We start from the raw sequence: 26,299 nt of genomic DNA, 5'->3' as shown, positions 1-26,299 counted from the left end.
TTAAAAGCAGGTACTTTTTACTTTTACTTAAGTAGGGTTGTCATTGTGGTACTTTTACTTTTACTAAAGTAAATATTTCTCTGTGTATTTGTACTTTTACTTAAGTACTGAGTTTCAGTACTTCCTCCATCACTGGCCAAAAGGTGGGACGTGCTCTCAAATACTTTTTTGAATGCAATTTCCTACATAACCTTTTTTGTGGGAAGCAGAGACATCACTTGTGTGTGTGAGTGTGTGTGTGCACTTACAGTACATTTCATCATTCAAAAACATCATGTCACCGTCTCAGCATCTCAAATGTCTGGCCCCTGTTACCTCAGACTGGCATGTAACATTTATGTTATGACACAGCTTGGACACATTGTTTCCAGGCTTAGTCATGTGACATGCTTGCATCAGAGAGGTGAGAGAGAGAGAGAGAGAAAGAGAGAGAGAGATAGAGCTGGTGTCTGTTTGTGGGGTTGACCCCAATGTTTATTAGCACTGTTAGGACCGCAGTGTTTACAGGATGACAGAGGTGGAGAGGAACACCCATGGCTTCAAATACAGGACAGGACAGTCCCCGTCCATGTTCCCAAAACATACAAATTAAAAAATACAAATAAAGATTACAGAGAGGACAAATTCACACACATACACACCTTTAATGTGAGGCTATGCATGCACCTGACACGTTCATACTTCTATAGATATGTACACAGGTATATGTTATACTTATCTGCTTTATGCTATTTACACATAGCCTAACAAATGACACAAATTCCACAGTACTTATATGTACCAACACGAAAACACCAGCAAAGAAAAATAAATAGTTTTTTTTCCCATAGTAATTAGTGTATATTTGTAAGAGATGTCGATATGGTCTGTCCAAAAGCAATGACATCTGCTGGTACAGACACAATAAGATTTATTTTACCAAATAAACACAAAGTAAGCAGTTGTTTTTATTGTTATTTTGCTTTGTCAACACTGCTTAGAGCTGTTGTATAGGCAAAGTTTGTATTTTTAGTAACTTCCTACCCTTAATTCTCAACCCGGAATCCACCCCTTCCATTTAACACATCAAATCATTGGATGGCTGGGATGTCTGTCTTTTCAGAAGCATCCTGATTGGTTAATACAGCCAGACAGGGTTGCAATTTCAGTCGTTCATTGCATAGCCCAGGAGTATCGCTAAGACATCACATATTAAGTAATAATCTAGCATTGTGATAGCTATTTGAATGCTAGCTATTGGCTAGCCAAGGTACTCTACACATGAATGTAAAGCTAACCATCAGCTAGCCCAGGTACTCTACACGTGAATGTAAAGCTAACCATCAGCTAGCCCAGGTACTCTACACATGAATGTAAAGCTAACCGTCAGCTAGCCCAGGTACTCTACACATGGGTGTGCTACAGCAGCTTTAAAGTTGCACTGAGTCTCACCGCGTCTCCTTTTGAGATCAAAAACATCTGAGAAGCAGTGACACACCTGATTTAAAAAGCTGAAATTGGTTGATATAAAATCAAGCAGACACACACATACAGAAACATACACCACCTCAATCTCTCTCTCTCTCCCTTTATCTCACACACACACAATTACCTCACAGCTTTACTGTTACTGGTAGGTGGTATTAAGATGGTAGTCTGATAATTAATCTCTTCTATGGATGAAAGTTAACGACTGGCAGGGAATTAAGAGGGGAAAAAAGCCTTGGATCAGGCCTCAGGTTTCCATGGCAACCATAGGGAGATAAACATAAACACCGGATGGGGAGAGGGGTATAATGTAAAGGGGTTGATAGGTTATAAGTTACAAAACAATGCCTCACACAGAGAGAAGGTAAAGCATTGACATTATCTGGGTCAAACGCTACCATAGGGTCAGAAAGCACACTGTCATGGCACATAGAAATGACCACTCCCCACCACACTTCCTCACATATTTCACAGATAGATATTGATATCAACAATTCATACTTGGACCATGTACAAAAATAATAAATAAAAAACCTGTTCTTAAAACTTAAAATCCATACAATAGAATATAGTTAGGTTGACTGTAATGCATATCAGTTATCACAATATTTGGAAACATGTGAAATGAACTTGTCGGATTCACGCCTCACACACACACATCACAGACTCACAGACTCTCCAGCAGTTGGTGTGCACATCTGCAGCTCTCAAACACACACACAAACACACACACACACACACACACTCAGATACTTGCTTGAAACTGCTTATTCCTCACAGAGAGGTTCGGCACATAGGAATACACACGACATGTAGAACTTGTATTGACAATATTGCATAAATACATCTCTGGAAACGTGATTTATAGTGTTTGCTGTTTGTTTGTTTGTACAGTGGAGCTTTCTGACCTTGTTTGTTTGTACAGTGGAGCTTGCTGACTTTGTTTGCGGCTGAAATGAATTTGAGATGATTAGCTTATTTGTTTCCCAATTCATTCTACTAGTCACAGTCACACCCACAAGTATACTCCACATTCAGTGTTGTATTTAGATATTATATGCACTTGTTTGCCTTTATGAATCTGCCCTATCCAAATGGTAGCCTAGTCTGTGGTATGAACAGATTATAAATAAATAAGAACAAAATAAATAAATAAATAAATATATTATCTTTCAACTCTACACTGCACAGCCATCAGGTATTGGGAGAGGTTTCAAGTGTATTATCTTATGGGTTTTCCAAAGGTTAGAGGAATGAAGGTCTACACTAACAACATCACAATTTCTGTAACACCCGTGCAACTCTGCAAATGCAAATTCATGGAAATGACAAAAGAAAAGCATGACAAAGCAATCACATCACTTCCTGTGACCAGCATGGGCTCAGGGGATGGTCCATCCAACTATCTCCCATGACATCACAGTTTTAACGCTTCCTAATATGCCAGACTGAGTCAGTGTCTGGACATAGACAAACACGCACAGAGACGTGGATATTTGAGCAAGCAGACAACAGCAGCTGTAGCTGTGATGGATTGTACGAAGGGCTATGGACTGTGGAATCCACTTCACTCTAGTTACAGATGGCAATGTGAATTCTGTAAATGTAAAACTCAATCAATTAACCTATTAACAAACCAGTTAACCAATCAACCAACCAATCAATTAATCAATCAATCGATCGATCAATCACTCCCCTGGTATGTAACTCAAGCATTTCAACAGTCAGTGGGTAAGGATGTAAAATCAAATCAATCCCAGAATTCAGTGGGGCATCATGAGGGTGGTTGAAATAGGAGCAGGGGCAGGACACAACAGGACATATGGGTCAGATTTCTGGGGCGTGTCTGGCCTGGTCGCCACTCGTTGCGTGCAGTGTTGGCATGGGTGTGGGCAGAGCGGCCTCAGGCTGGGGCTCACAGTCTCTGGGTGAAGTTCTCAGGGAACACGCCTTTAGTGGACAGGTCTTTGGTCTTCTGCCACTCACTCTCCCTCACACCCATCAGCCAGCCATCGTCCTGCAAAGACACACACACACACACACACACACACAAATAAATACATACACAAGCACAAACACAAACACATACACACACACACACACACAGACATGCATGTGCACACATACACACACCTACGGTGTAGACAGTCTCACTGAAAATCACAAACAAGCAAGAAAAACATTAAAACAAAGCAACAGTTGTATATCACAAAGAAACTCTAGTCATTAAGGGGACACACGGTGCCTTAGTATACCACTGCATACTCCACTATAGTCATTAAGGGGACATACGGTGCCTTAGTATACCACTGCATACTCCACTATAGTCATTAAGGGGACATACGGTGCCTTAGTATACCACTGCATACTCCACTATAGTCATTAAGGGAACACACGGTGCCTTAGTATACCACTGCATACTCCACTATAGTCATTAAGGGAACACACAGTTCCTTAGTACAGTATACCACTGCATACTTCACTATAGTCATTAAGGGAACACACGGTGCCTTAGTATACCACTGCCTACGAGTGTATTATTGGATATAGAACAGTACTGCCAGCTATTAGAAAAATATACATGCAACTTTGACGAACCAGAAGCTGAAGCATTTTATCTAAGCTCATGCTGGTTGTTAATTTCATTAACTTAATACCTGCTAAGGTGCTTACATTAGAATTGTGTCAGTCCTGTCAGTGTGCTATGCTGAATATGTCATAGTACAATTGTACATTGTACAGTCATTTTCCATCTATTAGCCACATTGCGTATAGCCCGTGACACGACAGTGTTTTATGCAAATAAGAAACGAAACCGTGTATCGCACCTGGGTCTTAGCCACAGTGCCTAATAGTCAAATGGATCAGAATCCGATAATTTTTTAATTACAAAAAAGAAAGAAGAAAATAAATGCATTTCTCATGCTTAACCTGTATATTACTTTAACCTCATAGCTGAAGAGTTTTGGCAAAGTCAATGTATAAACCTTGGTTACATAATAGGCGGGAAATTAGGCCATCTGAGTTAGGCATCTGACCTGCTCGTCTGGGTTATCATAGGTCATCACCAGCACCACGTCCCCTGCTTTCAGCTCAAGCTCATCAGAGTCGTTGGCGTTATAGTCATGCATGGTCATGACCTGAGGGTGGAAATAAGGTAAACAAACAAACAAACATTTGGTATCAGATAGGCCTATATTTTTCACCTACAGGCACTGTTAAATGCGCTAAAAACAGTGTTCAGGCTCTTTTGTAAAACCTCTAATAGATAAGCCCTTTCAGGTAATGGTTCTAGATTACCGTATTTTCCGGACTATAAATCACACTTTTTTTTATAGTTTGGCTGGCCCTGCGACTTATAGTCAGGTGCGACTTATATGAAAAAATATATAATTGAACATGTTTTTAAATGTTAATTCATATTACCTGACTTGAACCCTACATGAAACATTACTGTCTAGCCGCGAGAGCGCTCTCAAATGCACAAGTTCTGTGCACTTTCAGTCAGAGATTAGTGGTAGTGCTATGCCTGAAGCACACGTGCATACCTAAATCCTCAAATTATGGCCGGGATTCTATTTATAGCCGGGCCTTAGATCCGGACAAATAAAGGTCAGTAATCATTTTGTTTCAATTTAACTCATAAAAGAGCTCTTCTTAATATTTTATATTGTTGGTTGGTTTAATCTTGTTGCCAATGAAAAGTCATTGTCTTACACCATGAGTCTCCAACACGTTGCTCTCAAGCTACCAGTTGCAAGCCGCCCCCTTCTGAGCTTGCCAGAGGCTATACGGAATAAGGTTTCCATTTTAGCACAACACACGTTCCATGAATAAATGAAAGCGGATGCCTTATCTCGGATGGAAATCCCGACACCCTTTCATACATGAACCATCAAATACCCCACAGATTTCAGTGGTCATCAGTCCCAATATTTAGCAATATCAAACAGTACAAGCCATGCCCCAAATAAAGGTGCTGTGCTTTTGTGCGCAGCCTAAATAAAAGACCCATAATTTGAGGATTTACGATAGTCTGTCTCCTAAACATTCCTCACCCATTATGTAGACATGCATGGAAGCATTTGAAAACAAAACTCACTGCCATGTAGGCTAATATTTGATCACTGTTTTGCTACTAATTATCTTTCACATAATGAATACGCACACTAAAAAGTGAAAGTAGGCCTACTATGCGCTCCTTGTCTGTATCTGTCTGTTCACGTCCGCAATCGATTATAACGTTACTCAAATGGAGAACACATCCATGTTCTCTCGCGTTATAGGCTGTCATACTTCTGTGTTCGCAAAATTTCTGACGGTTCCTGATCGCTAAACGTTAGGGAGAGAGAGAGGCACCCGCAAAGTTGTCCTGCGCGCGCGTGTGCATGGGGTTCAATTGAAGTCAGAGTTGGTCCGTCCAGTCAATAGTCACGCTTTCAGGCCGCTCCATTATTAGATTAACGTTATCAGACAACGCTGTAACATGTGTGGGAATTTCTCTCATTATGATGGAGTTGTGGGACTTTTAATATTATGCTCAATACTTAAAGGATAATTCCGGTATGATTTTGACTTAAAGTGTGTTGAAACATGATAACGAGTGTGAACGTATGTCTCATAGCTCACCTCGGCTTGTCCCCTGCACTCAGAAATCTGGCGCCAGTTAGCCAATGCTACCAACACAGTGTTTTGTTGTGGCGCCTCGGGCATCGGCCTAGCCATGCAAATAAATCACTGTTTTACACCATTTACGAGGCTCAAAGTAGCTCCATACTTCATTGGTAGACTTCCGAGGGCCTTGACATTTAAAACGAGACATAGAGAACTTTGAAAAAGCACGAATATTTTTTTCTCTTGGTCTCTCGGAGGTGGCCAGCCGAGTATTTCATCTGCTGCCAGCTTGTGCCAATATATCATCCAAAATGCTTGCTTGCATTGCATTCTCCACATTTTTAGCTAAATTTTCATGCACCACATCCGCATTTTTGTTCATTGAATCTTTGTAAATTGCTTTACAATTAGCGCGGAAACTCGTCAGCAGCCTTCGGCTTGCCTCTTCAGTCCTTCGTCTTCATTAACATCCTCAATATTTTTGGCCTCTATGTGTCCAGTTACATCTGTCTGTTCTTGGTCTTGGATTTTGTGAAAATATGACCGAGTGCCCAGTCCAGCACATTTTTTCCACAAAAATAAATCACGCTGAAAGGCCTATATGATTCTAACTGTCTCACTAAATTGCATTATCCACACTCAATTCTCACTGGTATCTGCTAGACAACAAGTACCAAAACATGATTAGTTCATAGATTTCACATGTAAAATTGATTTTATACAACCCCACCCCCATCTTGCCTGTTCATAATTCTGAGAAATTCTTGAATTGTGTGCATGTACACGTTTATGTTTATGTGTGTGTGTGTGTGTGTGTGTATGTGTGTGTGTGCGTGCTTGTGTGTTTGCCTGTGTATGTGTGTTTGTGCATGTGCATGCATGCGTACATATGTCTACTGTGTGAGTATGTGTCATACGTATGATTACTGTGAATGTATGTGTGTGCGTGTGTATCTGTTTATGCACATGTGTGCACATGGAATGGGTTAACATGATTGGTCATCCTAGGCCCTACGGTTCTCAAGATATTCACAGAAAACGGTGTCTGCCCTACCCTCCTTTCGGCTTTCGGGGGGTCCAGTGCAGCGGGGGGGCTACAGAAAAACGATGGTTCCATGCTATCCATGTGGGGTTACATGCCCACCAAGTTTCGTGTACCCCGGTCTTTCAGTGTCCCGGGAATCCTTGTTGGTGTATGGTCACTAAATGTACACATACATTATTTTATTGTAAGGCCCCCCATGAACGAAAGTTCACAAAACTTGGCATGCATTCGGAGGGTGTCATAATGATCCTACACTTTCAATTTCGTGCAGTTTTGACCATGTCAGCCAGAGATATTGTGATGAAAACACCTAATTTTTGCTTTTTAATTTTTAACTAGGTGGCGCTATACATGAAATAAGTGGTAATGGGATGGGTTGACATGCCCCCTTAAGACCAACATACAAAAAAAAGTGGACCTCCTAGGCCCTACGGTTCTCGAGATATTCACAGTAAACTGTCTCCGGCCACCTACAGGCCAGTTGGTGTATAGTAACATAAATTAATTTATTATGTGGCCCCCCATGAACGGAATTCCACCAAACTTGGCGTGCATTCAGAGGGTGTCATAATGATCCTACACTTCCAATTTCGTGCAGTTTTGACTAAGTTAGGTCATAGATACCTGCGATTACAACACCTCATTTTTACTTTTTTGTGTTTAACTAGGTGGCGCTATACATGAAATGAGTGGTTATGGAATGGGTTGACATGGCCCCTTGAGATCAACATACAAAAAAAAATGGTCCTCCTAAACCTTACGGTTATCGAGATATTCACAGAAAACTGTGTCTGCCCTACCCTCCTTTCGGGGGGTGCAGTCCAGCGGGGGGGCTACAGATCAAAACGAAAAACAATGGTTCCATGCTATCCATATGGGGTTACATGCCCACCAAGTTTCATCTACCCCGGTCTTTCAGTGTCCCGGGAATCCTTGACGGAAATTTGGACAAGCGAAAAAGAAAAAAATATCACCTGCTTACTGCAGCTTTGGTCTGCACGTCATATTAAAACCGGTCTGTGCAATTCTTTTTAAAACCGCATCTTTTTCTCTCTCGTGGGCATTTAATCTGCTGCCGGCTTGTCACTCCACATCGCCCAAAATGGTTGATTGCATTGCATTCTCTACATTTTTAGCTAAATATTCATGTACCACATCAACATTTTTGTTCAGTGAATCTTTTGTAAATTGCTTTACAATTACTGTCGGGCCTATAGGCCGATCGCCTGGTTTGCGCTTTGGTCACGTCCTTTTAAAACCGTCTATTTCTCTCTCGTGAGCATTTAATCTGCTGCCAGCTTGTGACTCCACATTGCCCAAAATGCTTGATTGCATTGCATTCTCCACATTTTTAGCTACATTTTCATGTACTATATTAGCATTTTTGTTCAGTGAATCTTTTTTAAATTGCTTTACAATAACCTTCGGGCCTATAGGTCTATGCCTGGCTTGCTTCGGTCACGTCCTTTTAAAACCATCTTTTTCTCTCTCATGAACATTTATCTGCTGCCAGCCTGTGACTCCACGTTGCCCAAAATGCTTGATTGCATTGTATTTTCCACATTTTAGCTAAATTTTGGTGTACCACATGGCATTTTCTTTCAGTGAATCTTTTGCTTTACAATTAGACCTTTAGGCCCTCCTCTTGGCTGCCTTCACTCCTTCGTCTTCATTAACATTAATCTTTTGGCCTCAATAGTCCAGTTACATAGTCTCTGTTTTTGGTTTTGGATTTTGTGAAATACATTTCTAAATAAATGCGACTTATAGTCCAGTGCCACTTATATATTTTTTTTCCTGTTCATGAGGCATTTTTTGACTAATGCGACTTATACTCCGGAGCGACTTAGTCCGGAAAATAAGGTACATTGCTGTGTGTGTGTGTGTGTGTGTGTGTGTGTGTGTGTGTGTGTGTGTGTGTGTGTGTGTGTGTGTGTGTGTGTTTGTTTGTGTGTGTGTGTGTGTGTGTGTGTGTGTGTGTGTGTGTGTGTGTGTGTGTGTGTGTGTGTATGTGTGTGTTTGTGTGTGTGCTTTGTGTGAGTTACTTTGAAGATGAATCCAGGAGGCATCTCTGCAGCATCTGCAGATTCAGTAGCCTCCACTGGTGGAGCCTGAAAAAAACAAAAAAAAAACATGCAGCCAATCAGATTTGAGCTCTACTGAGCTCTACTGAGTATAAAAAATTAAATTACTGTTCAATAACTGTTCTATCATTTTTTTTAAAGTATATTTTTGGGGCTTTTATGCCTTTAATGTGACAGGATAGTGGAGAGTGACAGGAAGTGAGTGGGAGAGAGAGTCGGGCTGGGATCCGGAAAGGACCACGGGGCAGGAATCGAACCGCCGGAGCCCCAGCAGGAGCCCCAGCCAGTGGCGCCACAGCTGGGGCCAACTGTTCTATCATAAGATGTATTACTCAAATTACTGGTAAATAATCATATAGTAATAATCTGGCATAATCATGTAATATAGAAAATAACAATTACAAATTGATTGCTAAGAACTCCTGTTCACAATGCTAAGAAATCTTGTGTCCTTATAATGTCGTATTACAGTTTTTCTCAATCGCGTCACAGTAATGGATGCTTGAAAACTCTGTACAGTATCGGTGTAGTAACAAATCTGCTCACAGCTTCAGCAGCAGCAGCAGGCTCTGCTGCAGGGGCAACTTCTGGAGTCTCCACAGCCTGCTGAAGACAAAGCACACACTCAGTGTGTGAGAGCTTTTGTGAATGTGTGAAACAGAGTTTTGTGTGTGTGTGTGTGTGTGTGTGTGTGTGTGTGTGTGTGTGTGTGTGTATGTGTGTGAGAAAGAGTTTTGAGTGTGTGTGTGTGTGTGTGCATGTGTGACAGTTTGCGTGAGATAGAGAAAGTTTTCGTGTGTATGAGAGACAGAGATAGTGTGTGTGTGTGTGGGTGGCTGGGTGTGTGCGTGGCGTGCGTGCGTGCGTGCGTGTGTGTGTGTGTGTGTGTGTGTGTGTGTGTGTGTGTGAATGTGCGTGCATATGAGGGATAAATGAGGATGAGAACCACAGGACCAGATCTGACCCGTCTATAGGACTACAGCACGACACACAAACACGTACAGGACGTCCAGGACTTTTTGCACACATGGGCCTGGTCACCCGGCTCATACTTTGACTCTTGAAGGACAGGGCAGTCGAAGGCCAAAGTAGTGGCTCTCTGTGTGCAAAAATACGGAGTGTTTAGGCATTTCTGACCATGCCTAAAATCCTTCGGATTTCAGAGGAATCAGAACCTACTCATGATTAGTCGTTCCATCTACAGCACTACCACCACCAAAACGGTCTGGAAACTATAGCAGCAGAGACGCTAAAGCCTTAAAGATCAAAGGGTCTTGATTTGTCCCCATTGGAGTGTTCATAACAGTTTTAGGTCCTTGAATATCCCCTTAACGAAGCAGAAATAACGGTACTACTCTTGTGCCTCTTCCAAAGAATGAGAACAGTATGATATGTGAGAGGACCTGAAATCTGATTCTTATGCATTCAGATTTAGTTCAACTTAGAGATGTTTAATCAAAATGATCGGTAGTATAAAGATCGTCCCACAGGTGTACTAACCAACCAACCCCCAACAGCCACTTCAAACAGGGACAAGTTCAAGAGCCTTTCTTTAAGCGCGAACGCCCTCCTTCGACCCCCCCAAAAAGAAAATAAGGAGTGCCCAGCGTCCGTTGTCTCTGCCGTGGTCCCATGCCAAGCATCCTGGGGGGCCAAAGGACGGCCAGCCAGGCTTTGCCATGCGGTTAATCGAGCATGCCCGGAGCCTCTGCCCCCTCTGTCCACCAATGTGACGCAACCGCCGCAACTGCAGCCGTCGGTCCGTCGCCGACGGTTACCTGTTCCCCGTCTTCCTGCACAGGCTGAGCGGCGGTGCCGTCGTCAGTGGCCTCTGCGGAGCCACCTTCATCGGCGGCACCTTCGTCCACGGCACCTTCGTCGCTGATGGCCGTGACAGCGGCAGCGGAGGCTGCTTCGTCGTAGCCCGTGTCTGGGGCAGGCTCGTCCTTGCCCCAGTCGGACTGGGTGGGATCCTCCTGCTGGGCCTGTTTGTCATCGTCCCAGTTGGGCTGGGTAGGGTCATCATCGCCCCAGTTGGGATTGGTGGGGTCGTCGCCCCAGTCGGGGTTAGTGTAGTCCACAGCTGCCACCACCGCCGCCGCTGCGGGCTGCTGGGACTCGTCTTGCTACGGGGTGGAAGGTGGGGTTGGGAAGGGGGTTGGGTGGGTGTGGCGAGGAGAGGGGCAACGAATGGGGCAAATTTTAGGGGCAAGAGGGTATGTGTATTGGGCGCGCAAAGGCCAGAGAGGAGATGGTGGAGTCGGACCAGATTAACAGGAGCAACAGGGGTGTGAAAGACAAGGAGAAACCAATGGTGGAGTACACACTAGGACCATTCTGAATGCCTATACAACATTAGGAACCAGACAACAGGAACACGGTTTTGGGAAATTAGAAGAGAGATATGAGGATGCAAGTTTTCTGTTGGTGTAATAACTCAGCCAAACCAATGTCAGACTAAGTTCACATACTATACACTACTCACAAAAAGAAATATCTGGCTACTGAAAGTACAAACATTGAACTGTTGGACATGTTGGACAGAAGAGAGGGTCACATTAAGTTCACCTGTAAAGGTTATAGTGGATTCTAGGTTCATCCTGAAATTTCACCCGAAAGCCGAATATCCCTGACTTTTTCTGAGTAGTATATATGACATAAGTCATTGATTGATAACAAAACCAAAAGTACTTACACTATCGGTCAAAAGTTTGGGGTCTCTTAAAAGTTTCCATTCCACTCCCTTATAGACAAAATACCAGCTGAGATCAGTTTTTTTAATCAGGGCAGCAGTTTTCAGATTACATTATGTGCTTAAATAATTGCAAAAGGGCTCTCGACTGTTGAAGAAAGAAATGGCTGATCTTTAATGCAATATCTACATTCACATTATCAGCAACCATTCATCCAATGATCCAATACAATAGCACATTTTGTTTACTAATCTGATATCATTTTAAAAGGCTAACTGAGAAAACATTGGAGAACCATTTTGCAATTTTGTAAGCAATGATTATGAAAACTGCTGCCCTGATTAAAAAAAAAACAATGTAACTGATCTCTTCGAAAAGAGTTCAGATTAGGACTAGCATCTCTGATGCTGAGCCAATAAAAAAAGTCACTGCAGTGAATTACGTACCTCCCAAGAATCCCAGTTTTCCTCCTGGAATGGAGAAGAAAGGCAGAAAAGAAGAGAGATGGGAGAGATGAACAAGTGAACGACGCATTATGCGATATAACGACACCGGACAGAGTGTGTTAACCACCACCCAGATAACACTCACTCTGGAGCAGACACAGCCCTGATATGAGCCAGACCTGAGCCAGATCCAAGATGAATCTGACCCGGATCTTAGCCATATGTGACCCGGATCTTAGCCATTTGTGAGCCGGATCTTAGCCATATGTGAGCCGGATCTTAGCCATATGTGGGCCGGATCACAGCCTATATCGGAGCTGCATGAGAGCTAGCTCATAGCTGGATACGAGGAGTATACCAGCCAGATCTGAGCTGCATCTAAACCAGAGTGAGCTGATGCCTGAGGGAGTATGAGCATCTCTCTGTCTCTCTGTGGGAGTTCTGTGGTACCTCCTGGAAATCCTCCTCACTCACTCACGCCACCATCTGTCTCCTGCAGACTGTAATGGAGATTGGTGTTCTAAAGAGCTGCCATGCCACTCACTCACTCTCCAGCAGATGGTGTGCGCATCTGCAGCTCTCGCACGCACACACACACACACACACACACACACACACACACACACACACACACACACACACACACACACACACACACACCACAATCTACACCTTTTTACACACACAGCATGCACAGATACACACACGATTTGCACTTACGATTTGTGATGACACTTTTTCACATTTGCACACTCTATCTACTATCTATCTATCTATCTATCTACCTATCTACCTATCTATCTATCTATCTGCACCTCCATGCCCACATAGTCACACACACACCTTGGGGGCGGCGCTAGTGGCGATGGCGGCTCCTGGGCTGATAGCAGAGAGAGAGTCCAGGTCCATGTCCAGCAGGTTGCCTGCACCAGGAGCATCGAACTGCCACCAGAGGGAGACACCACACACACTCACACAGGGGAAAGAGTGGGAGCACGACCACTGAGGACACTGTAGGCACCACTGGTGTGTGTGTGTGTGTGAGTGTGTGTGTGTGTGTGTTTCATTTTCCAATCATCATGACCATTTGTCCACTTTTCAATTGAGTTTTTGAAAACCTTTCTGCTCTGGGATGTTTTGACCATTATGCTAAATCCTGTCCTTTCGTTACAGCAGCAGGCTTCTCTGGCATTTCATTTCATTACTGTAAGATAATGTTCTTCTGCATACAGAATAGATTTGTTTTCATTTCTTTTTAATTCAGCAAGATGTAAAATTTCAGAAATGTTCTTTGTCTAATTCTCTGCTGATAACAGTTTAAGAACAACTGAATTACACCACTATGACACAATAAGAACATAATACTGTACATAGTATACAAGTATCTGAACTTGTCTTACAGATGACTTTCAACATACTTAAAGGTGCTCTAAGTGATGTTTGGTAACATCACTTCTGTTCAAACAGAGCCCGCTAATCCCTCCCTCTTCCTCCCGTGCAAACTCTCCTGAATGGGCATTTAGTCTGTGAATGGCTGGAAAAGTTTGTTATGTTTCATGGTCCAGGCTGCACCAGGTTGTTTTTGTTGCCGTTTTTGGAGCCTGGGCTGTCTACAGAGGCCGTGTTTTTTTTACAGTGTATTCAGGGGACAGGCAGCTAGCGGATTGTGAGGAGATGTTTGCTGTATGTGACAAAAATGTTTAAGTTTAGAAACCACGTAACATCGCTTAGAGCACCTTTAAGAGAAAAGGGTCTATTTATCAGAACTTGCTATCTTCTATTTAGCTGGGCGACTAATAGCACACTCAATTGAATAAGTTAGCAGCAATAGTCTCAATTGCTGTTTTGTGTCTTAATTTTGTGTGGAGATGTACCCAAAACACAAACACACACCAGTCTTTGGGTTGCCTACTTCACCAAAATTTCACCATGAAAGAACAAAGGTAAAAGAAAACACACCTTTGGGTGGCAGAACGTGGTCACTGTTAAGTCTATGGACCCTATACCTACAACTTCATATAGTAGAACCTAGAACTCTATAACATGAAATACTACTGAGTGTAAAATTGTTTAGTATGCCATTTTGATAACCAAAAAGGTATTGCTTATCTATGGTTCTTGGGTTAACTAATGTCCACATTCTATGAAATAATTGTAATAGTGCATTTTGTTAGTACCCTTGAATGGCCTGTAAATGTTCAACTGCTTATCTCAAAAGAACATTTACATTTTCCATGTAAGACCCTGTTCTGTTTTTTTTCTCTCTTTTTTTTCACATCAAAATAGTGTGAAGCCCCTGGTCCAAAATATTGCAAAATGTTTGACAAAATGCATTCTCAAAGGGTACTACAAATAACTTTTATGGGGTTATCCAAGGTATATAATGCAGAAGTGGCACAGTACAGTACACCACTTGTTATTCTTCTGGAACTCTAGACTTGAGAGTGACCTAGTGGATGTTGTGGGGTTCTTAGTAGGGGAAGGGGGGGGGTGACATCGGAGGTCGGGGGGAGGGTAGAAGGCCGAGGGGTCGAGAGGGCTGACCTGTGTCGGGGAGGTCACACTGATGTTGGGTGTGGATGCCTCGTCAAAGAGGTTGATGATGTTCTCGGTCTTCATCTCCTTGGATGGGGTGACCTTGGGTGGCGGGGGCACCGCTGGCCGCAGCTGGAGTTAGCATGATGCACAGATGGATTACGTACTGCCCAGCGTCTCGTACAATAATGCTTAGGCCTGATTAATAATCTATGCAAGCTACACCAACTCAGTTGACAATGCAAGGCTCATGGCACTGACATGAAATTACATGGCACTAGCACTTGACATTGACACTTGTGTCGCGTTACAAAAAATGAGACAACACATTTTGCTTCACGCCAAACCTTCCTTGCCTAGCTGGGTGTGTTCACGTTTGTGCGACTTGCGTAGACAATGAACCAGCACTTACACATCCACACTGCTGTTATGACCTCGCTCCCAGCATCAAGGCTATTCATTTCATTCACATGATATATTCACTGGTATATTGGACCTTATGTCCACCACTCAATTAGACACGTACTGTAACTAGTCACAGATAAGTCAATGGAAGGGATAAAACTGCTCCTGTTTCAAAATGGAATTGATATCATTTATCAGCCTGCTTGGTTGGTCTGAAACAGAGATGAACAAATGAGATTCATTTTCGGTAGGGACCCCTGGACGTACCTTAGATGGAGACTTGGGAATGGGAGGAGGTCCGACACCCAGGGTGTGATTAGCCCCGTCCGGCCCACTGTACACGGGACACACAGAGACAGAGGGGAGGGGGAGGGGAGCAGGATTGGACACATTAGCTGGAGGTTCATATCGACGCTGATCAGTAGTGACCTGGTGAACTCATGCTGGTCCCGCCAGGTCGGTCTTATGTCCTCCCTCTGCCACAGTGCATCCAGTGCAAGACCCCCTATCTGCTTGAGTGCAGCTCACTACACTAAGGAGACAAACCGACATGCAGAAATGCATTTCTCAGGAATTAAAAAAAGCATCACTCCTTATCCCTTGCAGACACACACACACACACACACACACACACACACACACACAGGTCAGTCATTAGGCTAAAACATGCACACAGCAGGACAGACATACTGTACAAGATGGGCCCTTGTTGACAAACAGCACTCATTCTGCCCCTAATATGAACTAGTGGACTATACTCCCTCACCCTTTTCTCTGTTGAACTTTGCAGACAAACAAACAAACAAACAAACAAACAAACAATGTAAACAAACAAGCAACTGGGATAGAGCCTGACTGGATCAGAGCTAGTTGCTATTTGGGTGACTTCTTGTCTTCTTGACACGAGTGACACTAGCTTTGGCTGCACTCCAGACAACTTGGAAGTTGAGATTTTCCAAATTTGGTCAAATTAATCTACCTTGACTTCTAAGGAAAAACTAGGAAATTTCAAGTTGTCATGAACACCCCTTTAGTGCTTCCAAGCTATCCTCCCATAAGATCACACTAACTGAGTCGGGTGATGCCAATATCAAGGTCAAAGGTTAAATTCCCAAGTACCACAGACAACAGTCGGCACAGCATGGACATGGATGCCCATCAGGTCAGGGCAAGACCTATTCTTGAGCCAGACACAATCTGGTTCCAAGGTGATCCATGTCTTCACACTGGTTAGTTGTCTGTTAGTGGTCTTGAAAAAAGCAGCTGGAGACCAAATGACCAATTGCAAATAAATAGAAACTTTTTCAAAGGACAGATCAGTACTATTATAATATATTATTTTAAGGCTTTTCCTTGTTTTCCCAGTTCAGAGCTGCTGGGTGAATTTCCCACACACACATAATCCTGTTTAGCTAAAGCAGTGGCACAATAACAGATTAGACAAACACGGTCCATCAGTGAGCTTCAACTGATAATTGTGAAATAAATTCTTTAAATCACATAGAGGAATCAAATGCAATGCATGCACTCTAAACTCACAATAGCTGGGTATAAATACAATTTATATTTATTCAAATACAATTTAGTCATATACAATCTAGATAATTTTGAAACCATAAAATGGCACCAGCGTTCATCTAAATATGTTATTGAACCTTTGGCCCGCAGTGGACAGGAGTGAGAAACTCACAAAGCTGCAAACTACTTACAAGGATGGATGCAAATACTCTGATTATTTTGATTGAAGATGGAGCACTTTACTTGTCCAGTCACAAGAGCATTCAACAAAGCCCTACAACCATCACTGGCTACATGAAGAATCAATTTCCATGCAAACTTGTCTAAAATACCAAACAGACACACAACGAAGACTTGCGGTGAAGCAAAGTCCTGTCTCGCCTGTAATGGGTGGAAGCTTTAACTTAACTTTACCAATGTTGTAGATCATGACTATCACCACAGCATGATGACAAACAAAGGCCTAGGTAGCCTATAGGTAGGTTGCATAGCTGATCGTCAAAGGAACTTGCCAGTAACCTGAAACTATTCACTTCTACAGTGGGCAAGGAGGATGTCCAGATAGCAAACTCCAGTATAACAGGAACATACTGTATGAGGTTGACATCAGAGTACTATACCAACTTTATTTCAGAGACACTGGAGGAACTCCGATACAAGTAATGAGAGTCTGCTCTATCTGTCTACTCCAGATAACCCAAAGAACATTATGGCTAATCTAGGTCCAAATCATAATTCTGGTATGTCTAACTTGGCCTCTGATAAGAAGCAAGGCAATCATGTCTCACCCAGTTACAGGTAGCAGTTCTAGCCGAGCTAATTCAGAAGAGAAGCACTCGCATAGCTAATCCGGGAGTGGGCCACTAGTATGATTAACAGAGTGTGGCTACTGTGGTTGACATAATGATTACTACTGCTAAAAAAAGTTGTGGGACACATTAGATGGCTGACTGAGTATGGGAGCACTAGCATGCATGGCTGACATACAGTCAGTGGCTAATATGAGGAACACTAGAGCAGTTAAACTACATGGGGAGCACTAGCATGGCTAACTCAGGTAGGTAAGCAGCGCCAGCATGACTAATTTAGGTGTGGAGCTAGGGTTGCCACCTGTCCAGGATTTTCATGGTCTGTCCAGGAAAATAAAAATAAAATCCTGGACACTGAATGACATTATTTGTTTTTATTCCACATAAGCAAAGAAGAAGAACCTAATTATGTATTCCCCCTTTTTTCTCAATACTGCCCCCAGGTGTGCACAACTAAAAACTGTTAAAAATATAACAAAATAATAAAGGTCTGCTATTAAATAAAGCAATTAACTAAACAAATAACTAGAAATTGTCATTCTTACTAATTTTAGCTATACAATTGTCGCTTAGAATGACTGTTTTTATCTTAGGTTAGATAAAGCGAAAGGCTGCTCGATTGGATGGTCAAAATGTTCAGGGATTTTTGTCAGACACAGGTGGCAACCCTACAAACAAAAAGTTAATTGGATGGTCAAAACTGCATATCTAGGGCTTTTTGTGGATTATAACAAGGCTAAAGTTAATTCAGGAAGGTGAAGAGCACTAGCATATCTAGGGCTAGTTCAGGTAGGTGTGGAGCACTAACAAGGCTAAGTGAGGTAGGTGAGGAGGACTAGCATGCCTAAGGCTAATTCAGGTAGGTGATGAGTGCTAGCATATCTAAGGCTAATTCAGATAGGTGAGAAGCATTATACAGCTATTTCAGTTAGGGGAGCACTAGCATATCTAAGGCTAAATCAAGTAAGTGAGGAGCACTAGCATAGCTGACCCTGTGAGGAGCGATAGGCAGGTACAGTAGGTACAAGCGTGAGTCAGAGAGAGACACACAGAGTGCTGTTGCCCTTCAGGGCAGTTACCTCCTGGTACTTGCCGGCGTCGTCCTTGCCCCGCGGCCACCTGTTTTTCTGTGGGAGCGGTGTGCTTGTTATTCATGTGTGAATCAGAATGAAGGTTATCACTCTTTCTCTCTCTCTCTCACACACACACACACACACACACATACAAACACAAAAGCTAGCATATTCACATTCTATTCTCACAAATTTACACAAATATAATCAATGAATAGGAAAAACAAATTGCAACATACCTGGTCTCCTGGTTTTCAACCTTTATCAGGTTATCATACAAACTTTGGTTCAGCTAGAGAGAGAGAAAAAGAGAGAAAGAGAGAAAACACAGAGAAAAGGAATCATTCATTTTAGCCTGAAGTATAAAATCACTGGCCCTTGGCCAGTGTCAGCTTTTTCTCCCACCACAGGTTATTAATTTCACAGCTGACTGAGCTCAAGTGGCTAACACCTCAGTTATAGGTGAGAGAAAGCAGAAATGCTGGGCCTGTCTCGATTGGCTTGCGCTCGGGGAGAGAGATTTAGAATCCGGGAAGCAGCTGACTCTGCAACTAGATCAGATTTGTGCCATAACCAGGCCAGATCTGGACCGTAACTGGGCAGTAACCGGTCGTCTGGGCTGTGCCTGGACCGTAACTGGGCAGTAACCGGGTCGTAACTGGGCTGTGCCTGGACCGTAACAGGGCAGTAACCGGGTCGTAACTGGGCTGTAACAACTGTGGTGTAACTGGACTGTAAGTGGAGTGTAACTGGATGATTAAATCTGACTGTCACTAAAGTTTGGGTTCCACCCCACAATTTAGCCCATAAGCATTGGCTGAATACGTTCTGGATGATTAAATCTGACTGTCACTAAAGTTTGGGTTCCACCTCACAACTTAACCCATAAGCATTGGCTGAATACGTTCTTAGAAATTCTTTTTCTTGAACTTTCTTCTGCCAAGATTAACTGCGGGGGAGGTCACGTGACCAACAACCGTGATGGACGCTGAAGACTAGAGCTCCTCACAACCCTCCAGTTTTTTGCTAATTTATCAGGTCTTTTTGTTACTTTTGCGGTTAAAAGTATTTCTACCACCTCAGCCAGTAAAAATGCAGCGATCAGCGAAGAAAACGGCATCTTTATCGTCTAAAGTAGCAGCAGAGAGGGAAAGATCCGCCAACACAGCTAACGACAACGCGGAGCTAAACATGGAAGCCATCACAGCTCGAATTTGTAGTCCAAAACGCAGTGAAAGGAGCACTACAAGAAATCAACACCTCCCTGCAATATATCAGAACTGAACTCGAGAGACATGACTCCACTGTGCAGGATCTTAAGCAACAAGTGGATGATAACAAGAGAAAAAATAAGGAGATTAGCAAGTCTGTCAAAGCCTGTGCTAGCGACCAGAAAGAACTTCGAGCAAAAGCTGGCTGAGTTGGAGGACCGCTCGTCGCAATAATATCGATATTACAGGGCTAGAGGAAGGCCGTGAGGCAAATGATCCCATCGGATTTCTACAACGACAGATACCCGTGTGGATACCCACTCTACAGAACAGACCCACCATTGAACTGGAGAGGGCACATCGAATTTATGCGAAAGGAAAAGGTAGAAAACCGGGATCCCGTACCATGATTTTCAAATGCCTTAGATACCAAGATCGCCAAGCAATCCTTAATGGGGCAAGGCAAGCACAGAAAACCGGGCCAATTACGGACAATACAACGACAACGATCCGATTCAAAGCAGACTACAGTGCGCACACCATGCAGAGACGCCAACAGTTTGTGGATGTACAAAGTAAGCTGCATGCGAAAGGGGTCTCAAACTTCCTCATCTATCCCGCCACATTAAAAGTGACCCACAGAGGACAACAGCGACTATTCGAGACGGCCAAAGAAGCTGAAGACTTCTATGAAAACTTGGGCGAGGATGATTACGCGAGCGACACAGACATGCAGGTGCGACCTCGTCAGGATCATCAGGCGAGTATGAGCGGACGCCCGGAGGAAGAGATGACCTCATCAGAGATGCTGCAACAAGAGTCGTCTGAATCATCTCGACCAAGCTCACCTAGTGGGAAATGAGAACTGAACTGTTGTGGTAAAGTTATTCCAGAGGATTATGTAAGTGCAGCCGCAATTCTAACGTTCTAAGCTGAATGGACAAAATCGCAGTAAACGGCGATCATATGGCTATGCTTTAGTAGGCCTATGCCATATGGCGTTATCCATTTCAGTTACTCCCTAAAGGGCTTACCATTGTTACTGTTCATTGTAAGCCTACTTTTACAACTTAAAATGACCGAAACTGTTACCTAACTGTTTGCTTAACATGTGGAAACCATAAGACCTGTGTTTTCTTTTTCTCCGTTACGTGGTGGAGGGAGGGGTGGGCTGGGATTGGCGTTACCTGCATTTGATGTGGCCACGTATCTTATTTTTTGTGTGGGGGTGTTGCGGTCTCGGGGGGAAAGGGGGATTTATATTTTATGTTTTTATCACACCTTGCTTATTTTTGTAACTATACAGTCTGTCAAGAAAATTCTTTTAGTAGAGAAGTCAGGTAGAGTACATTTCAATCTGCAGCAACATTTAGAAAATGGCTGAACTTTCTGTTATGTCTGTCAATATTAGAGGTCTCAATAGCCCAGTCAAACGGCACAAGTTTTTGGATTTTCTAAAAGAAAGTGTATAGACATAGCTCATACAAGAAACACACCTTCAGAAAGATGTGAATCGCCTACAAAATAAACATTACAAAGTAGCAGCTTCATCCAGCGACAATACCAAGACCAAGGGCTCCACTATACTGATATAGATAAATGTAGCAAAGACATCACTGGAAGAGTATCTTATATATGCACCAACATAGGGGAGAGGAAAATTGCTTTTGTCTCTGTATATGCACCAGCCATATTAGATGAAACTTTTTTCCCAAGGTTAACTAATGAACTGCTTGCGCTTTCAGTAAGCGAATACTCTTTAATTGTTGGAGGAGATATGAATGCAGTGCTGGATTTAAAACAAAACAGGTCAGGTGCTACCCACACGACAGCTCAACAACAGGTGTCAGAGTTGTTTAAAACAACAGTGGACAGTCTGCACTTAACAGACATTTGGAGACTTCATAACCCAACTAGCAAAGATTACACATTCTTCTCCACGCGTCACCTATCACATTCCCGCATTGATTACATGTTGTGCTCTACTGAATTGAGACCAATGTTTCCATCTATAGTTATGGATCCAGCTATCTTATCAGATTACAGCCCAATAATATCAACATTTAACTGTAATACTTCAGGGGGAAAATCTAGAAGGTGGCAATTTAATACATCTCTTCTTCAGAACACAGAATTTGACATAGAGTTTAGAGCCAAAATGGCCGAATTTCTAGTAATTAATACAGCTTCAACTACAGACCCAGCATATGTATGGCAAGCTACAAAGGGGTTTATTAAGGATTTTACATCCTCCTTTTCAGCCCATTTAAAAAGGAAAAGACAAGAAAGGGTTAAAGAGTTAGAGAAACAGTGTCAATCTTTGGAGCACAAACTTAAAAGTAAATTTTCTAGAACAATTCATAATGATCTTGTAACAAACCGAAAGGAACTAAATGATTTACTGAGAAGGAGAGCTGAATTCTTAATGCATAGAGTAAGACAAAACTATTATTCCAATGGCAGCAAAACCAAGCAAACTACTTGCTCTCAAGCTAAAACAAAATGAATCCAGGGCCACAATTAATAGCATATTCACAGAGAATGGCATCTCAACAAATTACCAGGATATTAACACCACCTTCAAGTCATTTTATTCAGAATTGTACAAGTGCCCAACCAATTCCAACACAGCACAATGTCAAGAATTTCTTATAAATCTGGAGCTACCTTGTCTGAGTCCAGATGAGGCTGGAAAATTGGGCCAACCAATCTCACTAGAGGAACTTAAAACTGCATTAAAGGGCACTAAAAGGGCAAAACCCCAGGCTTAGACGGAATCCCATCAGAACTATTATTGCAGTATTTTGATATTCTTGGACCTACAATCCTACAAGCTTTAACATCAGCTATGGAGAGAGGCACTTTTCTACAACAAACAAATACTGCACTTATATCAGTCTTACCCAAAAAAGGCAAAGATCCAAAACATTGTGCCAATTACAGACCTATAAGCCTACTGGGGACAGATATCAAGCTGTTTTCCAAGGTGTTGGCATTACGCTTGAACGTGTCATTGAGAAGTTAGTTCATCCCACCAAACTGGTTTCATACCCAACCGCCATGCAGCGGACAACATTCGCAGAGACTGCTACACATAATCCATGAAGTCAAAAAATCTCACAACACCTGCAGCAGTTTTATCTCTGGACGCTGCTCAAAGCATTTGACCGCTTATCGTGGAGCTATTTGTGGCTAGTATTGAGAAACTTGGTCTTGGGTCAAAAATTCATTGACATGGTGCGACTCTTTTATACCAAAAAACCCAACTGCTATTGTCTCAACTAATGGTCTACACTCACTGCCTTTTCCTATCGAACGTGGCTCCCGACAGGGATGTCCACTATCACCTCTCCTATTTGCACTTTCTTTGGAACCGTTGGCCCAAGCTATAAGACAAAACAAAATCTGCAATTACCCACTCAAATCATGTGACAACTCAATATCCTTATTTGCTGATGACATCTTATTATATATAGCCGACTTTGAAGACTCCATACCTAAAATTCTACAAACCTTCAGTATATTTGGGTCAATCTCTCTGGTTACAAAATCAATTGGGAGAAATCTAATATGCTTAAACTAAACAATATACCAGTTAAAGGGCCAGTTAATCATCCAATTCCATTACAAAGCAAAATCACTTACCTGGGTGTTACAATTCATACATCTATGAAGAAAATTGTTCAAGACAACTATGAGAGTATGCTTAATAATGTGCAGAGAGATTTGAAAAATTGGGCTGCACTACCAGCATCATTCAGATCTAGGGTAGCGGTGATTAAAATGAATATTCTGCCCCGTGTTAATTTTTTGAGTGCAATGATACCTCTAGCACCACCGGTAAAATACTGGAAGAGACTTGACTCACTTATCAGACAATACATATGGAACAATAAACAATCCAGACTAAAAATGTTAACGTTGCAGCTGACCACAAGTAATGGAGGATTAGCTCTCCCCAATTTTAAAGTATACCATCTGGCCTTTCAATTACGTGCTCTTAAGATATGGTTGGACCCCTTAGCTACTGTTCCATGGAAAGAAATAGAACAACAACTTATTCATCCTGTACGAATAGAGGACTTGGCCTTTGCATGTGTTAGTCTGAAAAAATGTTCTTTAAGCTATGGTCCTATCATCACAAACACAATATCCAATCTTAGACATGCAGAGAGACTTTTGGGCTACACAAATAAATGGCATAAGCACACACCTTTATGGCACAATTCACACTTAGTGTCTGGTAATAAATCCTTTACATGCAAAATGTGGAGTGAGAGGGGTGTGTATACATTGGACCATATTGTCAATGAAAAAGGTTTACTGAGCTTTGAAGAACTTAAAACCAAATTTGATATCCCCAAAACAACATTCTACATGTATTTACGCATACGATCAGCCCTGAAAAGTCAGGATATATCATGGGGAACTCCACTTGACACACACCCCATTTGGAAATTGTTTTTTTACTTTCCAGTAAGGAGAGTGGCATCTACTGTCTATAAGACAATGATAGAGGCAATTACAGGGAAACTTCCTATAATTCAAGTATGGGAACGAGATTTGAATATTGGAAACGACATGATTGACTGGGAAGCGATGTGGGATAATATTTTTCATTGCTCTAAAAACCCAAACCACCAACATATCCACTTTAACATCTGTCATAGGACATATTGGACTCCTCAGAAAAGGTTCATAACAAAAGCCATTCCAAGTCCCCATTGCACTTTCTGTAAACCAGAACAAACTGGGACCTTTCTACACATGGTATGGGAATGTGAAGAAGTACAGGAATTTTGGCACAAAATAGCAAAGACCATAGGTGACTTAATAGGCCGTCCAATTCCTGTTGACCCCATTGTATGGTTATTGAATGATGATTCCAAACTTCAGCTGTTTGAAAAACAGAGGAAAATCTGGCTTCTTGAGGTCCAGCAGCCAAGAAAATGATCGTAGAGATGGTTGCCACCACACTCACTTTCTATGCAGCAGTGGATGGCTTATTTCTTGGACATTGTCCTACTTGAACTTTCTACAGCAAGGATAAACAAGGCAAAATGGAGAACCATTAACCTATGGAAAGACGCGGCTAAGCAGATCTCTGATATGTTGAATTCTATTGACAAGGAACCAGGTGATACTTCTGTAGAGACTGATTAGACATGGTGTGATTTATGTTTTTCTTTTTACTTTTATTTTGTTTTGTTCTTCCTTTAAATGTGTGTTTTTTTTTCTCTCAGCAGACCGTGGGGTGGGGGGGGGGTTATGGGTATATGGGAGGGTGGGGGGGGGGGGTATGGGTGGGGAAACCTAGTTCTGTGTTCATATATCATTGATGTGATTAAGGAACTTATTACAAAAAAAGACGCCAATATACTCCACTTGTACAGGAAGATTTTGTAAACGTAAAACACGAAAAAGCAAATATTTGTAAGTGTTGAATATTACAATTGATGTCAATAAAAAATTGATCACAAAAAAAAAGATTAACTGCGCTGTCCGTCGGGCAATACAAACATTGAGCAATGGAATTGCCAGAGTTCAGGACATTTTACTGGAGAGAAACTAAGTGGACTGTTCTATACTGACTGTGCTTCATTAATAGTTGTGTTGTATCCCATGTGGTAGGGGTAGGAGAGGGAAGGGGGTATGTATGGATATGTGAATCTGTATTGTGACGCCTTTCATATATGTTGTAATCCACCAAATATAATACGATTTGTTAGTGTAAATTACAGTAATACTGTAATTTCTGTTGATGAAACTGAATCTAGTGGTGTCCTCACCTTGCCCATCTCCCTGTGGAACTTCTCCTCCAGCCCAGCCACACTCTGGAAGGTGTTCACATAGAACCCAACACGACTGAGGAGGGGAGAGGAGAAGAGAAAGGAGGAGAGAGAGAGGGGAGAGGAGAGGAGAGGAGAGGATAAAAGAGAAGAGAAAAGCCACACACACAAAAAAGAAATCCAATAATAAAAAAATGAAAAGAAATTTCCCAGGTACAGTAGGCTTTACCAAAAGCACACCAGGACATATTTGCCTCCATGGCTGTAACAATGGCTGTGCTTAACGCAGCTGTGGAGAGGATCTTAAGTAGGTGTAAAGGTTCTATGCTGATGATGAACTGACCTAGGAACAGAGATACTCACCTGTTCCAGAGGGAAGGCAGCTCTTCTTGCAGGTCCACGTTGATCTCGTCAAATACCTTCTGGGTCCTCTCCAACTCCTCCTCAGCCTTAAACAACAGACACAACAGACACCACTCCATCAACAGACACAACAGACACCACTCCATCAACAGACACCACTCCATCAACAGACACAACAACACCACTACATCAACAGACACAACAACACCACTCCATCAACAGACACAACAACACCACTACATCAAAG

At 42.4% G+C, this 26,299-nt stretch overlaps 1 protein-coding gene across 8 annotated transcripts; it reads right to left on the bottom strand.

Moving 5' to 3' along the window:
• Positions 1-448: 448 nt before the first annotated feature.
• On the bottom strand, positions 449-26,138 carry LOC125292057 (myc box-dependent-interacting protein 1; the record flags this gene model as incomplete). Of its 8 annotated transcripts, none has more annotated exon segments than XM_048239150.1 (13): positions 449-3,484; positions 4,506-4,607; positions 9,172-9,237; positions 9,757-9,816; positions 10,989-11,336; positions 12,350-12,373; positions 13,193-13,291; positions 14,894-15,016; positions 15,557-15,623; positions 18,696-18,743; positions 18,929-18,981; positions 25,690-25,765; positions 26,053-26,138. In XM_048239150.1, coding segments are annotated over 13 exon segments (1,254 nt in total), but the record flags the coding sequence as incomplete, so codon positions are not given.
• Between the last annotated feature and the right edge of the window lie 161 nt (positions 26,139-26,299).

This window comes from Alosa alosa, chromosome 3 (genome assembly GCF_017589495.1).
Source record: "Alosa alosa isolate M-15738 ecotype Scorff River chromosome 3, AALO_Geno_1.1, whole genome shotgun sequence".
Classification (NCBI taxonomy): domain Eukaryota; kingdom Metazoa; phylum Chordata; class Actinopteri; order Clupeiformes; family Clupeidae; genus Alosa; species Alosa alosa.
This window is presented reverse-complemented; position numbering and strand designations above follow the sequence as displayed.